This window comes from Ursus americanus, chromosome 30, assembly GCF_024610735.1.
Source record: "Ursus americanus isolate L20-20 chromosome 30, mUrsAme1.1.p, whole genome shotgun sequence".
In the NCBI taxonomy this organism is placed as follows: Eukaryota; Metazoa; Chordata; class Mammalia; order Carnivora; family Ursidae; genus Ursus; species Ursus americanus.
The window spans coordinates 28,645,611-28,668,703 of NC_142156.1; the positions used below are offsets into that span (position 1 = coordinate 28,645,611).

A 23,093-nucleotide genomic window follows, 5' to 3' on the forward strand; every position below is an offset into this window, starting at 1 on the left:
TAAAAACCCAGGGCGAACACCAAGAACACCAGGGGCCATGTCAGGCTTGGGAAAGAGCCAAACACGGGAGGCCAGAAAGGAGGCAGACCTTGCATGTAAGGGGACAGCTGCTACCAGCCCAGGGGCCCTGGTGATCTCAGTCCTAGCTTCCAGACCCCACGGGATGAGGTGTGGGCCCCTCCAGGATCTCAGGGGCCCTGACCCTCCACCTCCTGTCATGTGGGTCCCAGGAAGGGCTGAGTGTGGCAACCTTACTCTAGGACCCAAATAATTCTGTGAGCAGCCCTGCCAGTTCAGAGGCACTCCTACCAAGCTATAGTCTGGACTAGCCCTGGGCTAGCTGCAGCCCCAGCCCCGTGGACTCCAGGCTCCCTGTCAACTCCTGCTGTGTGTCTCAAGGAAAAGGTCCTTCAGCACTGTCCTCCCTGGCCCATGCTCTCCAGAAGGGCAACCAGGACTGGGAGAAGCCATTGGGGTTCTGCTGGAACCACAGCTGAATCAGGGCAGACACTCCCAAATTCCCAGCTTGGGGGCTACTCTTACCCAGACACACCCAGGGTCTCCGCAGTGAACCAGTTCTCAATCTCCGTCCTGGATGCGATGCCCATCTTTGCCACACTTTCCTTGAGAAGTAAGAAGTTGCCAGTCCCATGAACCTGCCCCAGCCCCGTTCACTAACATCTCCTGTCCCCAGCCCACCCCCACATATCTGCAGTGCTCTTTTGACTTTATGACACCATTAGTGCGAACAGGGTACAGTCTTGGTTTGTGTTTCTGCCTCACAGACAGGTCTATTCCTACCTGGCCCTGATTCCCCTTCCTGGACCCAAAGCTCTGCAGTACTCTGCCACCTGCAGAGCAAACCCCCCTCCTCAAGCCCTCCCACCCCGCATTACTCGGCCCCTGTTCAGATTCCTTCCCAGTGGACCCCAGCTGCTGCTGTGGGGAGCAGAGGGGGGTGCTACAGGCCTCTGGGAACCCACCTCAAAGACTACCTAGCCAGTTCTTCCTGGGCAGGGCTCCTCCCCGAGCCCCACAGTGCCCACCCACTCATACCCACCAGGGCAAGGACGTCCCACCTGCAGCACAGCCACCTCCAATTTCGTATCCATGGCAGCCAGACCAGCCTTCCCGTGCTCTGCAGCCATTTGGTGAAAGAGTCGTCTCCACTTGGTCAGCACATCTGAGAACTGCAGCTGCAAGTGCAGGCCTGAGCCACCATCTACGGCACAGGCCCAGATTCCCGCCCCCAGGACCCCCGCCGAGCCCCTGGGTCCCCTCCTGGCTCCGCCTGTGTGCCCGGCGCCCAGCACCAAGGTACCAGCACAGGAGCTTTCACTTAATGCTCACAGCACCCCCAAGGTCTTACAAACTCTGCACTGGAAGGTTCTGGCACTTACCAGAAACTGAGGTCTCCCCAGTGCAGTGAGCTTGATGGCTGAGAAGCCATCATCACTGGCTCCGCCTGTCAGAAGCCACAGGAAGAACCATTAGGGCTCCAGAGGGGAACGAGGAGGACCAGGAGCCTGTGCCCAGAATCTGTGCCACTCAAGAGTTAGACTCACCTCACCAGACAGGTGATGGAACGAATGGCTGGCACAGCCCCTCTTCCTACCAATTACCTACAACATACACGGTACTGGGTCTCCCCTACAGATGGGTCCCAAGACCACCATGGAGCCTCGAATGACCCAGTGCCAAACTACTGACAGTGCAGTGGCGCCAGCAGATCTCTCCTCCTTTCCCCACCCGGCCCTACCAGGGGCTGCAGCCATGTCCACGGCAGCCACACTTCCTGCACAGGCCTTCTGCTCCCCAGCACGCCTGCCTGACCATCCCTGGAACAGCCCTAGTGGCAGCTCGGCCATCTCAGGCTACGGTGAGTGGCACCAGGGGCCCCTGCCAGGAACCCCCCCCCCAAACAGAAGGGGAGAGCCCACCAAGGAGCCACATATGCTGGGCTGGCTGGCTAACCACTTATGGGCAGAAGGACAGTGTTCCTACTGAGCCCATAAATACACATGCCCACCCCACCTCGGAGGCGGAAACAGGCAACTTCACAGGGTTTGTTAGCCACGTGGATCCAGTAAGCCGGTGGGCAAAGGAGCCGACAAGACCGGCCCATTCTGTCCCTGCTTCACGTCCTCGCCCATGCCACCGGCACCGCAGGCTGCCCATGGCTGGGGGGGGCAGGGGTAGGGTTCACAGAACACAGAAACACCCAGCAGAACAGACGGCGGAACACAGAAGGTGCTCAACCACACCTGCCTCTCTCCTCCCTCCAGGAACCCATGACCCGTCTTCACTTCTGTGACCTTTGCTTTAGGCAGAGCAGGCACAGAGGTGAGGAGGCGCCCCCTTGCTCTGGACCCGAATGGCCGAGTCTCTGCCTGACCACCTGGCATCTCTCCGGCACTGCTCTCAGAATGATGCTTCTGAGCACCACTCACTCCTACCCCGCCCGTGTTCAGCAGGTACAGAGCCCACTAATGGAAGGGCTGCTGGGGCCACACGGTGGAGTTCTGCTGTGGCTGGGTGAGGCCCACCTGACTCGCCTCTTTTGGCGAGCACTCCACCCAGAGGCCAGGTGGGGAGGAATCCTCCATGGCACCAGCTCCTGGAACAGCGCAGCCATTGGCAAACCCAAGTGCCACGTGTGGCTAGGCTCGAGCCCCTGACCCGGACAGAAGGCTGCTCAGCCCGCTGACAGCCTTCCTGAGGTTCACATCTGGGCACCGGTATCCGGGAAGAGGCAGGAGGCGGCAGGCTCCTTCGGCAGGGCTGGACTCAGGCATGACCCCGGTAGGACCTGAGCCCACCCTATGGCTTCCCCAGTGTCACCTATAGTCATCCTCATGACTGTCTGGGCCACCTAGAGAGGAAGCCCCAGGCAAGTGCTCCAGGGCGCGCTTTCACCCATCAGCATCTCCACACACAGGGGTCAGCCCTCCCTGGCAGGTGAACACCCAGCAAAGAGCGGGCCCCACCTGCAGCCTCGATGCAGCGCAAGAATGTCTCCATGTGGCTGTCACACTTGGCTTCATTGGCATAGAAGTAGGTGCGGGCACTGATGACACCGTCCCTGCGGTCTCCAAAGGCCCGGTGGGCCTGGTACTGCTTCTCCCTCTTACTTGTACCTAGAAGGGCAGGCACGTGGCTGAGCACACACAGGCTGTGTGCTGTGTTCTGCCTCCCGCCCAACTCTGGGCAAACACAGGGCTCCCCCGGCATCCAGCAAGACCTGCGTATGGCCCACAGCCCCGTGCCCTCGGGACTGGCTCCTTGGCGGCCATGGCCTCCCTACACTGTGTTGCCCACCACTCCCTGCTCCTACACTCACTGTTCCTTCTCCCTGGCTAAGCCCTAGTCACATGGCAAACCCGGCCAAAAAGGCAGAGCCCAGACCCGTTGAGGGCCAAGGGGACCAGCACCCCTGGGAGCGTCCTGGGATGTCAGCAGACTTGAAGCACTGGCCTGGGTGCATACAGGGAGAAGCCATGTGGGCAAAGGGAGGAGCCTTGGCCCCAAGTCTTGCCTGTGCCCTTGAACCAAGGTCTCCCAAGGAAGGGTTGGGGGCGGGGGAGGGGACAGGTAGAGAGAATATTTGTTCCTGAATAGCCTCCTCTTACTCACCACTGCCCTCCCTCTCTACAGCTGACGTACAGGACCTGTGGGAAGGAAGAAGAGGGTGAGGGTCGGTCACACTACCTCAGACTGCAAGTGACAAGCATGGGTTCCCTGAGAGCAGGCAGAGGTGGGAGGAAGCCAGAGGGTGAGCCCTGAACCCGACCTGACAAGAAGGGCTGTAGGGGAAGGGCTGGCTTAGTCCAGGCAGGTCAGAGTGACTCACGTGCCCCACCTCCCTCCTCACCACCCACCCTGGGCCTGCAGGGTCACCTCCCCTGAGCAGGGTGGGGCAGCAGCCTCACAGACCAACCTGGCCTACAAGCTCTACACCCTGGAGAAGCCTCAGATTCCTTTTGGGTAGGTGAGGAGTGAGTAAAACTGATAGCTGATAGCCCAAGGCATGGAATAGTTGCTTGAAGAAGGCTACTATGGGGGGATTCCTTCTGAAGAAACAACAGAGCCTTGGGGTCAGTCAGGGCTGATAAGGAAAGGACCCGGGCAACTACCAGTGCACAAAATTCCCAGAGTTGAGGAGCAAGGCTCCTTGCTCTGCTCTATGCCTCCTACATGCGGCACCTCCATGAGGAGGCCGGGCTCTGGGCTCCCGCCCGGGCGGACACCCAGCTCCACCCCCAGCCACCGCCTGCCAGCCCCCTGCTTCATTCTTGCCCCTTAGGTGTGTCTTCCAAGCAACAACCAGAATTTTTCTTTTAAAATGCAAGCCCTCCCATCCTACCTGATAAACACCCCCAGTCCTCATGAGGACAGGACGGTGAGGCCAGCCTGAGACCATGTTTGGCTCGGCCCAGCCACCCTGGCCTCTCTGCAGTCCCTCGGCTGTGCCCTCACTACCCCTGTCTGGCCGGCCCCCGCCCTATGTCACCCCTACCCTAGACCCCTGCCAGAATCACAGTAGACACTATCCTCCTCTCAGTGGTTGTGCCATCTGGGACAGCAAATATCAGCTAAGCCTACTCAGATGAAAGGGCTGCTCACCATCACTCTGCCCCAGGCCTGGGGGTGGCATTCGAGTGGCTTCATCCATCATCTGACTCTGTATTTAAAGCCTCTTAAATCGGTTACCAGAGAAAGAGCTCAGCCAAAGCCCTGCTGCTATCCAGTAACCTCCCAAATGCTCAGACCCCTGGGGGCCTCTGAAGCTCCACCCATACTTCACAGGAAAGGGATAGCGATACTCCCCTACCCCCACCCCACACGTGAGACAGAGGTAAAGCCAGCCATGCTGCCGAGAGGGAACTGCACTTGCAGTGGCCTCAAGCCAAGTCAAAGAACCAAGGCAGCTTTTGACCTCCCTGCTCCTACAGCAAGTCGGGGGGCTGCTGGTCACCTTCCAGGGAGCCCTCCCTTTGGACGCCGGCTCTTGTGTGACCCCAGGGCCCATAACTGGCGACTCTGAGCCAGGATACCCAGGTCAGGACCCAGGAGTCCCCGTAGCTAGGCCAGTCCACAGGGGCTGGGGGCTCCGCATACTGCCGCACAGCCCACAAGGCCCCAACCTGGGGACAGGGGACAGGAGCTACTTCGTGCCAACTAGACATGTGTGCCTGATGCATAGAGAAGGGTGAGGTATCACTGCGTGACAATATTTGACTCTGTAACATGAGGGAGGGGTCGGCCCCGTACAACAACATCCCCACTGGGAACAAGGAACACCTGTAAGACCAGCCCCAGGCTGTGGCCCAGGTACAACCAGGAAAAAGCACGATTTGGGCCCTACCATCTACACTAAGGCATGGGTCTCATCAGCAAGGATGGTGGCTGCTGGGGACTCGGGCCTGCTTTGTAACCACACAGCCCATGGCTCAGAGAAACATGACTATTCATGTCTCCAAGGTTCCTGCCTTCTAGGCAGGGTGCATTCCATTCACGTGGGAAATCATTATCTAAAATCCCCCAGTGGCCCAGCACCGTGTAAGGTTCCTGCTCAACACTTCCACAGCTGGCCTGTCCACCCTCCAAGCCCCAGCCAGGCTCCAAAGGCACAGGGGAGCACGGGCCACTCCCTTCCTCACTGCCAGCAGGCCCAGCAGCAGGAAGGCAGAGGCTGCAGCTGTTTCCATCGGGAAGCTTCCTGGGCACAGACAAGACAGCAAGCACTTTAGCAATGGACTGAGCAGAGGAGCCGGCTTGGCCACACTGCCATGTGGTCAGGGGACAACAGCCTGTCTCTGAGCAGATGGCACCAGGAAGGAGCAGGGTCACACTCTCAACCAGGCCTGGTGGGTGGGTCATGAGAAGATGAAGATGGCAGTTGCCAAGTACAGTGGAGGGGAGGAGGGTCATGTCACCAGTGGGGAAAGGAAGTATCCTGTGCATACGCGCGCACACACACACACACACACACACACACACACACACACACTTGGACGTGGAAGAGGGAAGAGAGTGTGCCCAGGGGCAGAGGGCAGAGGAAGGTGAACATCAGTGGCCCAGGGGAGAGGTGGCAGGAAGGCCCCAACCATCCTCTTGGCCGCCTCCAAGCTCAGCTCACTGCACTGGCAGATATGTTGGCTGGATGCCTTTTAGGAAAAAGAAGAAAATGAGGGGAGCCCTCTCTGGCTCTCTCCTGGGAAAATGCAGGTGGCAGGAAGGAGTGAAGCACCGAGAAGTCCAATGGAGCCCATTCCCATCTGTATACCTACCTCCCTAGCCCCCCAGGCCCTGACTCCAGGCAGCACCCAAGTCCTCTGTGCACTCTGCACCACCAGTCCTGGTAGAGCTGCCACCACCCTGGGGCTCCACCTCCAGCCAGCCCTGGGTCTGCATAGCCAAGACAGAGGCACCTGCCATCCAAACTGTCCCTGGGTGTCCTTATCATAGCCAATCATTGGGAGATACCCTAGCCCCTTATCCCCACAGCTCCCAGCCTGCTGGGGAGATTCTATGGGGTTCCTCTCCTAGAGCCAGGACCCCGGCCTCTGCCTTCTGCCAGGTCTTCTGGGAAACACCATCCCACCCCAGCCCTAGATGGCCACTCTCTCCCTCCAGCACCTATAGCCTCCCACCTCCTGCTTCCTACCCCAGGGAATCCTTCCTGGGCCCCCTACTCAGACCCTTGGGAGACCTGCTGGGTGTCCTGTGCATTCAGCCACCTCCATCCTTTCTGTGCCTCACATGGTTATGCCCAGGGCAGGCCCGGCACCACCTGTACCCTCCCTTCCCCAATTCCTGAGGCCTTAATTTGGGGTAGTGGCCTCTATATCACTCCCCAGAGCAGGGTCTATGGGGCTCATGACAAGACTAGTGAGACAGACCTCTGATCCCCGCCCCCCAGGACTCAGAAGCAGTTCTCTGCATGGGGGTTGTAAGGATGGGGGCTGCATGGCTGGAGCCACTCCTGACCAAGAACACCCAGTAAGCCAGGCAGGCTATTTGACAGTATAGATGTTCAATCAGCACCTGCAAGCCTGGTTCTGCCCCCTCAGCCCAGGCCTCTCCAAAGGCACTGGGCCACCTGGCAGCAGAGCAAGGCATGAGTCTTTGACACCTGTCACTGACATCGGATGGTGGTCACCATGTTAGGATGGGAAGGACCAACACTCACATCCCAAAGCCCACAAGCGGGGCTCTTTACAGCATCAGAGGCACAAACATCAGGGTGGCCCTGGGGCACAGGCTCCCTGGCTCCATGACAGGGCAAGGCCAGCCCACCTCCCCATGTTCTCCTTGCAGAACAGGCAGGAAGTCAGCCAGATCACCCTGGGAAAAGAGTCTTCCTACCAGAGGGAGAAAATCCCATTGTGAAACCACTCAGCCCTCAACACAGGCACAGCAGGGACACAGGGCTCATTAGTCATTCAACAGGCAGCCCCACTGAAGGCTGCAGCTCCACAAGGAATACACAGAGGGGTGCCAAGCTGGAGAACCCCGCCTTTAAGACAGCAAATGGCTAGGCAGGGGCTGGGTTCCCCAGGCCAATCCGCTGCTGCTGTTGCTGCTTGGCTTGGACATTCCGTTCCCAGGGCAGGAGCCTCATGTGATGCCTTTCTCCTTCCTCCCCTCCTCTCTTGTCCCCAAGCCAGAGCAAACACCCCAGCCTGAGACAGGGCAGGTTACTCAGCAGGCTTGTCCCAAGCCTCACGTGGTCAGGCACAGCTGCTGTCAGAACTAAGGGTCCTAAATGCAAGCAAAGGCCTGACATGGAGGGATGCAGGTACCAGCATAAGAACTGGGCATTTTGTAAAGAAAGGGCTGGTCTTGCCTGGATCTCTTGGGCAGCCACCTCTCCGGGAAGCAGAGGGCGGCCTCATTCTCTAATTTTCTTCTGTGGCCCAAAAGAGTGGGTCAGGGAGGTACCCATCTGTCTGTTCTCACTGTGCGGAGAACAGCTCCTGCAGCAAGAAGAGACCCTAGGCCAGCCTGCCACACTGCTCCTGGCTGCCATTCCCTTCTGGGACCTCTGGGTGGGCGCCAGGCCTGGCAGGCTCCACACTCACCAGGCAGAGCCTATCTGCTGATTAGGAAATCCTCCCAGGAGGGGAACTTGGGTGGCTCATTTGGTTAAGCACCTGCCTTCGGCTCAGGTCATGATCCCAGGGTCCTGGGATCAGCGGAGAGTCTGTTTCTCCCTCTCCCTCTGCACCCCCACCCCGGCTCATGCTCTCTCTCGCTCTCTAATAAATGAATAAAGTCTTTTAAAAGGGGGGGGTGTAGCGCCTGGGTGGCTCAGTTGGTTAAGCGTCTGCCTTCAGCTCAGGTCATGATCCCAGGGTCCTGGGATCTATCCCCGCATCGAGCTCCCTTTTCAGCAGGGAGCCTTCTTCTCCCTCTTCCTCTGCCTGCTGCTACCCCTGCTTGTGCTCACTCTCTGTCAAATAAATAAATAAAATCTTAAAAAATGAAATAAAATAAATTAAAGAAAATTTAAAAAAAAAAAGAAAGATAGAAAAGAAAACCCTCCCAGGAGCTAGGCAAGAGTGAGGCAGTGGGGCCCCGTCCAGCAGGTTGGCAATCCCTCTGAAGAGATGCTTTAGCACAACAGGAAGCCAGAGCACCTCCTACGCCAGGGTCAGCAAACATCTTTTATAAACCCTCAGGTAGCGTCTATCTCCAGCTTTGTGGGCCATATGGCACCTGTCGCAGCTACTCAACTCTGCCCCTCTAGGGCAAAAGTGATGTGAATTTCATACACTTTTCACATGTCACAAAATACTATTCTTGTTTTGTCTCAACCATTTTTAAAAAAGTAACAACCAATCTCAGCTTGCAGACCACACAAAACCGGGCAGGTAGGCTGTCCCCAGTCTCTGCCCCTCCTCCAGCCTTGTGCATACAAGGCCTTTTGTGAAAGTCGTCATTCTCACAGAACAAAACTGCAAGAACCCCAGGAAGGCCACTGGTAAGCAGGCTGACCAAGCTCTCCTAGCCTTGGGGGGCCTCCTCCCAACCCAGCCCCAGCTGACCCCAGGATGCTTTGGGGTTACAACCAGATGCCCAGGTGGGCCTTACTCCATCTCCTTGCGCTCAGCCTCCTCAGGGCTCAGATCCTCCTCCACCCCGTAGTCCAGGATGGAGCCCACTCCAAATGCCCTGTTGTGCCGGATCAGGGGCCGGATGGACTCCTGGTCCTCGCCGGCCACAAACTGCCCGTAGAAGGTCATCTTCATCAGCTTTTCAAACAGCCTTTGCCCCAGAAGTCTCCTGGTGAGATGCAGCAGCTGAAAGGCAAAAGGAAAGGGCTGTCCTGGCTGCCCGGCCTCCCCTGTCCCCAGCAGGTCACCCTTGTTCCCCCGCCCCCTTTGCTCCAACCATAAAGCCCTGACACACTCTCCCAGGGCCAAACTTGACTCCTGGCCTTGGTTTAACAGTGGACACCACTGGCAGCAGCTTGCTTCTCAGCCTGTAGCTACTGTCAATCCACTCCTCAGGGAGGGCAGAGATCCCAGAGCCCCCCCCCAACCCCCCCAACAACAGCCACTCACTTCCCTGCCCTGCACACTCACGGATGACCCCAGTGGCACAAAGCAAGTGCCTGACCATCACTCGATGGATAAAGAAATGAATAGCAGGTCTCTCTAGGAAGAGCAGCGGGCATGTTCATCATAACATTCTCTGTATCCACACCTCAGTGGGTTATGCCGGGTAGGAGGACGATTTGGTACAACTTCCTAGCAGGCGAGCACCCAGATTTTGCAATGTTTTGTTCACTGCTTATTCCAAGTCCCTAACACAGTGCCTGGCAAGGGGCCGGTCCTCCAGTGGTTGCTGAGCAGATGAACACATGGTAAATTCCGAAGGAGTCTAACTTCAGCTCGAGCAAGCCTTAGGCTAACAATAAGCCAGGTAAGCATCTACAGAGTCTGAGAGATGAGAGCCCATTGTGGGACCAGGGGGGACTCAGTACAGTCATCCAGGGCCACAGCAGACCCAGAGCTCGAGTGCACGTGCCCCTGAGGAAGACAGCTGCCCATAAACCACTCACAATCACATTTTGCCACATCCCCGATTTCTGCCATCATTCCTTCCAAGTCCAGAGCCACTGCTTTGTGCCTCGTGCAATTCTAAGCTAAACAAAACAGATAAGGAGCTTACATCCTAGCAGGGGAGGGACCTCGAAGAAGCAAGGTTCCTCCACAGAGTGATTCAGAACAGGGGTGAGGGAGTGATGGATGGGAGATGTTTGGTGACTTAGATCCAGAGAGGGGGGCTTGCCAAGACATGGAGGTGGCACGGAGCCCGTGCATGGAGCCAGGGCAGGAAGGAATGAAGAGAGCGGCTCCCCGAGGCTGGAAAGGAAAGCTGCTGGGAGGGCACATCTGCCACTTGTCTGGGAATTCCTCTGTGTCCACTATCCCCACGCTTAGCTCCAAGACAGAGAAAGCCTGAGGTGTGTCAAACCCAGTGGATAGCAGGACCCCTTGTGTGAGGAACATCTCTTGGGATCAGGGTTTCGGGGACAATCTAGTCGAAGCAGAAATATGAGCAAATCAAACAGCCTCATCCCCAAACCAATCCTGAGCATCCCCACACTGGCCAGAAGGGAGACATGCCTGGAATCGTAGGTTGGTGCTTGGTGGAGACGCCTCAGGAACAAACCTGAGGGCGCCACGGGGCGTCCGGAGGACAAGGTTCTCCAGGCCATCCCCTCTGCCTTGCTACAGCCTCTCCGTAGCACTCGGTTTTCGTTGCATCTCATTGTTTTTATAAAGAGGATAAGAAACGGAAAATGAAAGACCGACTAGGGAGAATGGGCCAGGCTGCCTTGGCCCCACACAGCCCGGGCCAGCGGTCAGGGAATCCATGGGCCAGAGCAGCCTTGCCAGAGGAAAAGCCGGGTCTTGATTACATCAAAGATCTCCCCAGTAGTAGGTGGGGCAGAATCGGACACCTGAAAACCATCTTCTGGCTCTGGAAAACCCTGACATCGCATGTGTCAGCTCTAAGAACTGTCAGGAACCAACACGTGTGGAAAGAGGCCAGCCATCTACTCTCGGGCCAGCAAATTTTCCTGTCCAGTGCCACATGGGAAATAACGTAGGCCGGGTGGGCCACACAGTCACAGTCGTAACTACTTAACCCTGCTAGTCAAGCACGAAAGCAGCCACGGCCAATGTTAATCAAAGAAGCAGGAGCAAGGCAGATGCTGGAATTTGGCCCAGGGGAGCCCTGGGCTGGTAACCTCCTATACACCCTGCACTTTGTGCTGACCAGCTCCCCAAGGGGAGGCAGGGCTCAGAGGGAATGGCAGGGAAGGCCACCCAGGTCACCGAGCCGGTCACTCACCCTCTCACTCTGGCAAAAGCCAGCCTGTCACAGAGGGCTATGGAGCACATGGGGCAGGGCTGGCAATTCTAAAGCTAACGCCAGAGCAAAGCCACCCCTTGAAAAACATCCTGGCATCAGGTGTATCCCTGGGTGGCCCAGCCTGACATGAAGGCAGCCCCTACTCTTCTCCAAGTGGGGGCATCCTTCGTGGGTTTAGCAACTTGCCCCAGGAACACATATACTTGTTTTCACTGTAAAAGACTCAAACAGATGTGTGCAGAGCAAGGAGGGGTAAAGCCAGTTCTCTCTCCTCCCTGTCCCCCAAGGCCACCATCACCATCTATCCTGTACCCTTCCTCTTCTGTTACCGCCTTCTGCACTGGCTTTGTCATGGAAGACCTGAATTTTCTAAACCCTTATCTTCTGGCAAGGGAGGAACCCTACTGGGTCCCAAACCAATGCAGCAGCTCAACTGGGGCTCCTTCAGGCTGACACTCCCTGGTAACAGATTTGAGGATCCCCAACTGCCCCCACAGGTGCTGCAGATCCACACTGCTCAGCAGAAGGAATTTCCACCCCAGGCCAGAGGACAAGTTAAGTATATACTGGTTCTGGTGAGCAGTCCACAGCCCTGCAGCCTGGCCTCTGCCCCATTTCCCCATTTCCTCCAGTGCCACGCACCAAGGCCACTGACACCAGTGTGACCACTAGCAATGTTGTGATGGAACAGATGCCACAAGGGGCACACAGAGCACCATTAGTGGGCTCCCTGAAGGTGTCCTCGGGGCACAGATGGGACAGGAGGGAAGCCTGGGAGAAGCCTCCCCATGCCTCCAGGCACCCTCAGTGGTCCCTGCACTCCGGCACTTTCTGGCATGTGGACAATGGTCACCCACAGTACCCGACGGTCTCCAGCTCTGCTGGCTTCTCCTCTGGCTTTGATCCCAAGGAAGAAAGCTCAGTGCTGAGATGGCAGAAATATGCCCTGGATGGCTCTAAGCCTTCACTCCCTCCCTTCCGGCCACATGGCAGCAGGCAGGGCTCCTGCACCACTCCTGCCCCACACATCCCAGTTCCACCCAGCAGTCCCATGATGCCCCAACTGCAGGAGCCAGGTCCCTGTCCTTGCCCTCCACAGAGACCTCATGGCCAGCCATTACCCCCTAGTCGTTCCTGCCCCCCAGCTGCCTTCTCCCTCCTGACTGCTGCACCTCCAGAACTTGCTGCTCCTTTCAGGCTGTGCCCCAGACTCTGGTGCTCCCCAAAGGGTTCTCATCACCTTCAACCCCCACCAGGTTCCTTGACCCCTGAGTGTCCCATTCCACCCTCCTTTCCAGTTGGCCTGGGCGCTCCACAGCCACAAATTTGCCACAGAGCATCCACATCTACCACAAACACAGAGAGCTTCCCAGTAGCCTCCACATCTCCAGTTCCACCCCTTCCTCCTCCGCATTCCCCTTCCACTCCTGCCACCAACAGTCCTAGGCTGCATCTGAGTAAAACTTCTGGAGAGACCCAGTCCAACACTCCACTGGCCTCACCGTCCCCTCAGACCCACCTGACTCTGACTTTGTGGCCTGTACCCTCACCTCCCAGCCACCGTGTTTTCACCTTCACCTAAGCCTAAAGTGTGGCTTGGTGCTCTTCTTTGGTTCCGCCTCCCCAGCCTCCTCCAGGGGCCAAGGGAGGCAGTACCATACGCTCAGCACCGCCTCACTTGAGAAATCAACACCGCCCCCATGAAGAGCCTTCCAGACCCTTAGCACCAACAACTGCACCCTTGCAAACTGTTCCCAGGATCACCTTGAAATAACTGTCTTTTCCACAAGTCCAGACTGACAGTGGCTAAGACGGTGTTCTGCTTTTTACTTCCCCGAAGCCCTCACACTTTTCACAGTTACTATGTTGAAGTAATAAAAGTTGTAGTTCAAGTGGCTTCCCATTTTCCCCAACACGTTCCGAATGGCTGTGTCTAGTGAGCTCCGGAGTCACATCTTCTGAGAACTCTGGGTTCCCAGGCCATAAGCCCTTCAAAACGACCAAGACTTCCCTTTGGGCAACATGGAAGACACTCAATTTAATTTTCAGGTGGCAACTTTGCATTACTGCAAGCAGCTTATAGCTTAAAAATTCAGAAACTGGTCTTTGTTTTTAGTTAGTAGTAACTGGCATATAGGAAAATTCACGAGGCCCAAAAGGGAATGCAGGAAACACCTCCCTTCCGGACTTCCCGGCTACAAGCGATGCTCAAGGGACCCCGATTTACAGTAAAACTTCGTGAAGGTTCCGGGAACACACAGAGGATCCAGCGCGTGCCCCTGCTTGCGCGCCGCGATGCGCACCTACCCACCTGCCCGCCCACCCACCTGCCCATCCGCGCACCTGCTCGTGGTGCGCCAGCAGCGCGGGCGAAGCGCACAGGCGCAGCACCAGCAAGCTGCGCACCAGCTCCCAGCTGCGCCGGCTGCGGTACGCCTCTTGAGTGTTGCCGAAGTCTATGATGGGCACCGGTGGCCGCGCGGCCTCGGCCGCCCCGCATCCTGGCGCAGTCTCCCGGCCTGCAGCAGTCGGCTCGCGAGCCGCCGGCGCGGTAGACAGCCGGGCGAGGCGGGGAGTGCCGGTGCACAACACAGAAACGATGCGCCTCAGAGCCATGGCGTGGCGTGCGCGCGCTTCGAGGCTGCTTAAGTACTCCCCTCCGGCCCCGCCCCACCGGCTCCGCCCCGCGCTCAGCCGCGCCCTCTCCTCCGGAGACCCCGCCCCGCCCTAGAGCGCGCGCCCCCATCTTGAGCCACGCCCTCTCCGGCCGACCCCCGCCCCACGCCTTGAGCCAGACCCTCACTTCGGGAGGCCCCGAGCCGCGACCTCTCCTAGGGAGGCCCCGCCCCGCGCCTCCCGCCGCGTCTTCCAGTGAAGTCCCGCCTCGTCCCCAGGCCCGCGCCTTCGGTCCGAGAAACCGCGCTCCGCACCCTGAGCCGCGCCCTCTCCTTGGGAGACCCCGCCCCGCGCCCTTGAGCCAAGACCTTCACGTCGGGAGGCCCAGAGCCGCGCGCGACCTCTCCTTGGGAGGCCCCGCCAAGCCTTAGGAAAAGCCCGCCCCACGCTCCGAGTCATTCCCACTCCTAGTGAGGCCCCGCCCTACCCCAGGCCCCCAGACCCCTTGCTAGGAAAACCGCGCCCCGCGCCCCCAGCGGCTCCGTCTCCTCAGGAGCACCGCCCCGCCCCGCCTTAGGACCGCGGACCTCCGCGGAGGAGGCCCCGCCCCGCGCTCCAAGCCGCGCCCTCTCCCAAGGAGGCCAGACCCCTGCGAGTTCTTGAATGGAGTGTGTTCTGCGGCAGCCTCGGCCACCGAGCGGCGCTAAGCGCGCCTGAAACCCTCCTTCTCAGCCTGTGGCCGCATCCCCGAAAGAGACCTTGTCCCCCTGGCTGCTTATCCCCGGCTCCATCTCTCCCCTAGGAGACCCCGCGCCTCCCGCGACCGGATACGCAACCAGGCGTGCGATTTCCCCCTGGGTTTCCCAGGTCTCTATGCGGGCCCTGTGGGTCCGAAGCCCGCGAGTCAGCGCCACCGCACACCTGTATTCCCGGGCTCCTCCGCTGAGGCGGGGAGGGTGTAGAAGCCAGCAAGGCCGGAAGGCGGTGCCGCTTCTCCTGGGAAGCCGCCCTTCCTCATTCCTAGGCCTACGGCGCGAGCCTGGAAAGGAGGCTCCTTAGGGGCTTGCCCAGTTCTGTTCTCTCCGTCTTCCCAGTCCCACCGCCCACCCAACGCACAGGCACGGACTTCCAAGTTCCCCTTGGAACCCCTGCAACCCCCACGGTTCCTACCCCCAGCCTCCCCTTCAGGCCCTCGGTGCTGCTGCCCTTGGAGCTGACGGCAAAGCCGTTGCTTTGCCACCTCCCTCAGGCCTCCCTTCACTCCTAAAAGCCTTCCCACTCTCTCCCCCTCTGCCTCCGACGCCCTTCCTTCCAGCACCGTGGGTGACCTGGCAACGGAACTCCAGATATCGTCTCCTGGGAGGGACCTGCCTTGACTGCCAACCATAGCACCCTCTTCCCCATCACTCACCCCTCGGCCCCTCCTACATCTCATCAGGACGTTCTGGCACTCCAACAGGTGCTGGGTCTGACTGGGTGGCAGCCTCGCTCGGCCTCACTCACCTGGTTCGCCTGGCTCACTGTGTGCTTCATGCATTTTGGTGCATTGGATGTCCCGTTCGGGACGTACCCATTGGGCACTGTTGACGTTTGGGGCTGAATAATTCTTTGTTGTGGGGCGGATCTGTGCATTGCAAGATATTTATCAGCCTCCTTGACCTCTACCCACCCGATGCCTGTAGCATCCTTCCCCCAGACCTTACTAATGTTCCCTGTGGGACACCATCACCACTGCTCTAGGTCGAGGGAGGCTTCCCGATGCAGTCGTGGTTTTTCTGCCCGCTCTTGCTTTTGTTGGGGTTGCAGAGGAAAAAAAGGAGAGACAAAAGAGACAGGTGAGTCAAGGCCTAGAGGCAGCAACTCAGGGGTCCCTTCAGCAGCTTAGAAACTTAGCTCACCAAGAGCAGGTCAGCCTTGGCAGCTGGCCGTGGCCACCAGACTCCCCCTTTTTCCTTTCATGGATGATCTTCCCTCCTCCTGAAAACCCTTCAGGGGCTCCCTGCTGCCATCATGACAAAGCTGCATGGCTCAGTCTGGCTCATCCACCATCAGTAGGCAGGCCCCTGCCCACACCCACCATGCCTCTCTCACCCACGCTGGTCATTTTGCCAGCCCCCCCTCTGAGCTCCAGGCCGCTGTTTGCATGTTGCTCTCAGGTACCTGTCCTTTCCCCTGAACCCCAGACTCCTTCCTTCTACTCCTCAGGATCAATTTGGCAGGCCTGTCCCTGTCTGGGCATCGACCTTGCTACAACTTCCTCTTCTTGCATTAGTTGCTGGCTTTAAACCTTAAAAATAAAGCTCTGTTATTTTACCAACAAAAATGGGTTTATTCGGGAATAGCAGAGAATTGCAATTCAGGACAGGGAAGACGTGGCAAAACCGTAGGCAAGTCTGGACAACAAAGGAATGGAATGCTCTTTTATAGAGCAGAGGGGGGAACTTGGAAGGAATGGTTGTAAACAAAAAAGTCTTTTGGAGTAAACAGGGAGTCTGAAGTATAGTGGCTGTTCATTGGCTGAGTTGTGACAGTCTCATTAGCTGGCCGTTGCTGGAGGAGGAGAAAAACCTTTCTCCTGCTGGGGCACTAAAGTAGCTAGAGTAGCCTGGGCTTGAAGCAAGCAGCTCTTCCTGTTGAGCGTGAGAGCTCCCCCTGCTGGCTTCCTGACTCCATGCTGGCTGTTGGTTTGAGGTTTGCCTTCTGGGCCCTGCCCTGACCCCTGAATCACCTTGGACCAACCCCAGACCTTGCCCAGCATCCTGGCTCCTGCTTTCCATGCAGACATTCTTTTGATGCCACATTCTCTCCTCTGTTGTGCACACCAACTGCCCAGGCTGCAGTGTTCCCCAAGAACATCTGTACCCAGGTACCACAATTGGTTCTCAGCACTCAGCCTCCCCCTCAGGCATTGTACATCAGGAGAAACAGTGCAACTAAGCAGGAGGCACAGTCCTGCCTTGTGGACAGGTGCACACACCAGTCAACACTGGTGACATGCTGCCAGCAAACTCAGGGCTGGAGGAGATGAGAAGAGCGGACCTAACCCTCCCCCCCTCCAAGGAGCCAGTACTGTGCTCAGCCCATTTTGGGGATAGTGCTGTTGACTTTATCTGCTCCTGCCCAGTGATCTCCCTCTGATACACTCGTATTAGGGGCAGGGAGAAGGGAGCACCTTGGCACCACCGGCCGTGCCACCTGTCACTGCCCTGATAATGGAGAAGGCTCATAACTATCCATATCACATATACTTTTGGCAAAATGATTGAGCACATGAAATGCCAGGTCATCCCACAGTCTAACGGTCCCATGCATTTCTCCCCTGACATGCCAGGCGTCTCCATTCCTGCTCTAACTCAAGAAATACCAGAGTGGAGTCTAAGCCAAAACAAAGCTGACAAGGTTAGGTCCGGGCAAAACTCACAGATGAGGTGGCCATTGTCATGCCGTGGTCATTGATGGGGCCCATCCTGGCACCAGGACCCCAGCCACCCGGGACAGTCTCTAAGGCTACTCAGTCCAGCCTCATGCAGGTGGAAGTTCCCATTGGGTTTATCACCTCATGTCTTACAGTAAAACATTCATTCTGTAGCCTGTGACTCAAAAGCAAAGGATGTGAAGATGGTGGCAGTGAAACAGTGGAGTAGGAAGCTCCAGGAAGCCATCTCTCCACTGAATGAACAATTGAACTGTCTTAGGCAACTATTTTGGGACTCTGGAGCCTAGTAAACCACTTGCAGTTTCCAGGGGACAGCTGGATGAAGGAGCTGGTAAATTTCACTCCATTTTAGTCAATGTTCACCTTCTTCACAGCACCTACCAACCCTTCACCCAGGGGCAAGCAGCCTTGGGGACAGTAACAAGTAATCCCAGCTCCCAGAAGCACTATTCACAATAACCAAAATGTGGAAGCAACCCAAGTGTCCACTGATGAGCGAGTGGGGAAACAAAGTGTGGCATACTCACACGGTGGGATGTTATCCGGCCATAAAAAGGGAATGAAGTGCTGATGCATGTTTCAATGTGGATGAACTTAGAAAACACTATGCTAGGTGGAAGGAGCCAGACACAAGGGCCTGGCCATGTTGTGTGATTCTATATATATGAAGTGTCCAGAATAAGCAAATCTATAGAGACAGCAAGCAAATTAGTGGTTGTTACTAACAGATATGGACTTTGGGTATGAAATGTTCCAGAACTAGATAGTGGTGATGTTTGCTCAACCTTGCCAATTTCTATTAAAAACCATTCAGTTGGGGCGACTGGGTGGCACAGCGGTTAAGCGTCTGCCTTCAGCTCAGGGCGTGATCCCAGCGTTCTGGGATCGAGCCCCACATCAGGCTCCTCCGCTATGAGCCTGCTTCTTCTTCTCCCACTCCCCCTGCTTGTGTTCCCTCTCTCGCTGGCTGTCTCTATCTCTGTCGAATAAATAAATAAAATCTTTAAAAAAAAAAAAACCATTCAGTTGTACCCTTGAAATGGGTGAGTTGTATAGTATGTGAATTGTTATAAAAGGCCAAGGATTCACAGTTAGGGCATTTGCTTTAAGGAACCTATGACCTGGGGAGAGGACACAGAAGCAGGGCACACAGTGTTCGCTGAGATGGTCCTCTCCCCTCCAGACTGAGGCAGGATGTGGATGAACATCAGGTGCACCAGGTCCCCAGGGAGGATGATCCACCTGTGCTGTGCCTGCAGAGACAAGGCTGGCCTGCGAGATGCTAGCCAGGTACGAACATAAATAAAACAACTGAGTCTTGCACAGGTGCTCAGTCAATGCTAAGATGCCGATTCTGCTGGAAATAGCTGCTGGCACATTTTGAAAGAAGGATGGCCCCTGGTCCAGAGATCCTGGTGGGAGTTTGTGTGGGGGCAGAGGGCTGGGCTCCTGTCCTCCAGCTCGGAAGACTGTGGTGGATCCAAGAGGGCCAGACTTCAGTGGATTTGGTCATGTGGCAGTCACAGGCTGGTCACCGCCCTCCCCAAGGCTGGGTCAGTCAGCAGGGCCAGGGGTTCCCGGGGAGGAAGCAGCCAGTGGACAGACCTTAACAGGCAGCCTGCCCAGACATCTCAGGACACTTACAGACCCCCTTTTACTGTAGTCATGTGCCATCGCTCTTCCCAGACAGCCCTCCCTCTGAATTCCTCCTGTGTCCTGTCTCATATGGATACTTGGTGAAATATTTGTTTTCACTTCAGCCATGAACTTGACATTGGAACTCTGTCAAAGATATTATTTTGCCGTGTGCCTCTTACCCATATTTCCTGAAATATCTGTCTACCCGAATCGTGGCCCCGCGTCAGAATTCATTCTGATTTATTACATTATGCCACTTGCTCTGTAGCCATTTTTACTGATACATTTGCTCTGTCTCCTCGCAGAGGAATTCATTCACATTTGTTTAATTTGGGGCTTGTTTTCCCGTTATCAGCCTACACCAAACACGGGCCAGTATTTGCTCCCCTGTTGTGTAAATTCCCTCATCGGCACATTATCCCCTTATCCACTCCACGCCAGCATTCACAGATTCTGCTCGAGCTTTATTTAGCTAAGGGATGTTATGCATTGTTTTCAGAGCTAGTAAAACATGATTGTATTTCCTGAAGTTAAGATTGCCTGCTAGATCCTTTGTACCATGTTTATATGAATGCAGTCACACTTTGCCACACCAGCCACTTTGTATGGTCACTTTCAATGCACGTGGGAGAAAAGGCACTTAGATCCCTCCCCCACGAGATTCCTTGTAAAACCAGTGTGTACTCCATATGCTGACAAGTGTGGCAATCACAACCTGCCCCTATAGGAGCTACAATTACTGCCCCATTTTATGCAGGGGAGACTGAGGCTCAGAGAGGAGGAACCACCTTCCCAAGGGCCCACAGCAGGCTTTGAAGCCAAGGTGGCTGTCCCCAGAGCCTTCTTCCACCTTTTCCAATTGTCAGGTGTGTGCTAGGTCCACAGAGCCTGCCACCTCCCACTGGATCCCTGGCGAGCAGTGACTGGGGAAGCAGGAATGTGGGAGCCCTGCATGGGCACAGGCCTGGAAAGGGGGCCAAGTTGGAGGGACCCTCAGCCCCTGGTAACAGAAGGGAAGCACAAATGACAGAGTTGAGGCTGGATAAACACGTGCATCTTTGTGGTGAATGAAATCGAGTTCTGCACATGAGGAAGGTGGCGGGCTCAGGGCTCATGATGCCTGTAACAGGACCAGATAGGGATGTGCCACATGGAGACTGGGATAACACGATTACAGCAGTGGCCACCCCAGCTCCCATTAGGTCCTGGGCACAGCCCTGCACCAGGAGCACATGGATGGCAGAGCCGGGCCACAGATGACATCCAGGACCAGAGAGAGTCTGGGACTTCAATGGGGAAATGAGAATAGTAACAGTACCCAACCCTTGGGGTCATTGCCAAGATTCAATGGGCCCCACAGGTGTTTAGCACAGGCCTGGCACCCTCTAAGCACCTGACAAACCAGAGCTGTGCCCTTGCCACCTGTGTGGGGCACCTGAGAGGTGCAGGGAAGCCTCAGGAGACCGGGTCCCCTACAAGCTGGCCGGAGCTTCAGGGGAAAGCTGGCTGCTGCCTTGGAGAGGTCAACACAGGGCTTGAAGATGAGCAGGTTACAGGTCGGGGGCCCCACATGGAAGAAGATACTTACTGCTGGCACTAGTCCTGAGGACATGAATGTGGCAGAACCCCCCCACAGCTTTCCTGTGTGGTGGCTGTTTGCCTGAGGGATGGTGGCAGGTCACCAAGGACCTGGACCTTTGGAGGGGCTGACAGGTTCTGGGCCAAGTCTTGGAGACAAAGCCATCCTGAGAAGCTTGACTTTGGCCTCCCTGCAGACCTTTCTGAGGGGCCCCACACACAGAGAGAGACCTCAGATCTGGGCAGGATGTCACAGACTTGCCACCTGGGTCCTGTGGGGTTGACCAGGAGCCAGGATGCTTGGTAATACTGGGCCAGCCACCCCCTCTCTGCTACAGCCTGGTGATGGTGACCCCAGCTCAGGTGGAGACTTCCCCCGGGAGTAGAGCCCAGGGGACCCGCGTGGCCTCTCCCCAAAGCCATGGGGCAGGACACAAAAAGACACCTGCAACGAGCTGCTCTGGTGGGCCTCAGCATGGGCCGCAGACCCAATAGGGTCTCCTGGGAAGTGTGGTGGGACAGAAACGGCCACTTATTACTTCACGTACCTCTGTCTGCTTTGAGCTTTTTTATCCCAATAGGCATGCATGACTTCTGTGATAAAATATATATAATGTGCTTAAATAACAGCCATAGAAAGAAAAGGCAAAGCTGTGGCTTCTGGCTGAAGTCCTAGCCACTCATGAGGGGCTGGCCTGAGTCTGGATCACGTGACCAGCCTTTCATAGCTTCGGACACTGGTGGAAATGGCTCTCGCCCAGCCAGCTGCCTTCATAGGTAGAATGTCCTGCTCCCTGTCTGTGGCAGTCTGTCCTCCCAAGGTGGGTGGCTCCTGGTGTACAGGGATAAGCTTGTCCAGGGTCCCCAGGGCCCAGTCTGGCTCTGTCGGCCAAACTGGCTGGTAGCCAGGGCCTCGGTGCTGGCTGTGTTTCCTGGGTACCCGTACAGGGACTGGAGGGCTTCCCAGAGGAGGCGACAGCTGAGTTGAGACAAGGAGGACTCTCTTGGTGAGGGAGAGCTGGGGCCTCAGAGGGTCACAGTAAAACTTGAAGATGGAGAAACTGGTACCTCTCCGCTACCAGCCAAACTCAACCCGAGCTGCCCTTCTGGACAGCCGAGTGCCCTGGGGGATGGCTCACAGTCTCTGCTTTTGATTTCTGACCCTTTGCCATGCCCTTCATCTCCCTCCAGCCATGCACGGATGAACTCACCCCCAGCAGTCACCATTGGTCCCAGCTCCGAAACTAAGGGTGCCAAACCACAGCCTCTCATGGTGCTCTGAGCATAGGGGCAGGTAAGTGGCTCCCTGCTCTGCCTCCCCAGTAGGTGCATCAGAGCTTTCACCACGGTCCCTGACATGGGTCCCCTGGATAGAGTAGGGATGGAAGGGAGTTGCACACAGCATGGCTGAGGGCTCTGGTCCCGCCTGCTGCCCCAGTGCCTCCCAGGGGCTTCAGGCCTCCTGTAGGGCCGGCTCCACGGGCTGCATGGGGGGCATTTCAGCCCACGTCCTGCTGAAGGTCACTCAGAGGCAGGGGCAGAACAGGCCTGGCCCACTGGGTCCTGGCGGGGGGGGGGGGCACCAGGGCCTCTCCCTGCACCCCATGATAAAGATGGTTCAGGACATCGCTAAATGTCACCACTGGAGGTATCTGGGTGGCTCAGTCAGTTAAGCGTCTGCCTTCAGCTTGGGTCATGATCTCGGGGTCCTGGGATAGAGCCCTGCGTTGGGCTCCCTGCTCGGTGGGGAGTCTGCTTCTCCCTTGGCCTCTGCCTCTGCTCCCCCACTTGTGCTCTCTCTCTCTCTTTCTCCCTCAAAGGGATAAATAAAATCTTTTAAACAAATAAAATAAATGTCACCACTGGGGTTGAAGAGCTGGGAACACCATGGGACATCCTCATGATAATAACGTGAGCATCTGTTTGGGTGTTAGCCACCTGGGCACGTGCCACTGATACACAGGGAGGGAGCACCCTTGCAGGTGAAGTTGTGTGCCCACAAGGGCGGTGGGAAGGGGGCAAGAACACACAAACTAAGGAAGGCAAGACTAGGGATGACCCTTGTTTTACAAAAGTAATGACACCACAAAATAACCCTACAGCTTGGTTTTTAATGTGTGATCATTTGGGCCAGTTGGAGATGTGGGCCACCAGGCAGACCCCTAGCCAGTGCCCTTCAACCCAAGCTCTCCATACCTCATCCAAGATTGATTGGCTGGCTCTGTCCAGGATGTCTCTGGATGCTGTTCAAGGCCTCTGGCTGCTCTCTGGGAAGCGCCCCAGTGCCCAGTCAGCACTCCTGCTCCGTGTGGCCAGGGGCCGGCCACTCCCAGCAGGAAGATGGGCTCCCCCAGAGTTGCTCACTGGCTGCCCCTTGTGCAGGTGCCCAGAGTAAGTGGAAAGGTCCTCAGGGCATGTGCAGCCCCGGCTGGTC

The 23,093-nt window shown here is 56.8% G+C and overlaps 1 protein-coding gene across 3 annotated transcripts in view; it reads right to left on the reverse strand.

Annotated features, from left to right (window-relative positions):
- PRODH (proline dehydrogenase 1) overlaps positions 1-14,988 on the reverse strand; it is a 27,457-nt gene extending 12,469 nt beyond the window's left edge. For 2 of the 3 annotated variants that reach the window (XM_045815104.2, XM_087857499.1), the window contains exons 1-7: positions 13,735-14,059; positions 9,097-9,305; positions 3,634-3,668; positions 2,988-3,137; positions 1,401-1,465; positions 1,080-1,196; positions 544-623 (exon numbers count right to left, since the gene is read on the reverse strand). In XM_045815104.2, the coding sequence (XP_045671060.1) occupies positions 544-623; positions 1,080-1,196; positions 1,401-1,465; positions 2,988-3,137; positions 3,634-3,668; positions 9,097-9,305; positions 13,735-14,007 (929 nt within the window). In that variant the 5' untranslated portion in view covers positions 14,008-14,059. Of the gene's footprint in view, positions 1-543; positions 624-1,079; positions 1,197-1,400; positions 1,466-2,987; positions 3,138-3,633; positions 3,669-9,096; positions 9,306-13,734; positions 14,060-14,928 lie in introns of those variants that run through there. The other variant, XM_087857500.1, reaches the window with a different exon arrangement.
- Positions 14,989-23,093: the final 8,105 nt, after the last annotated feature.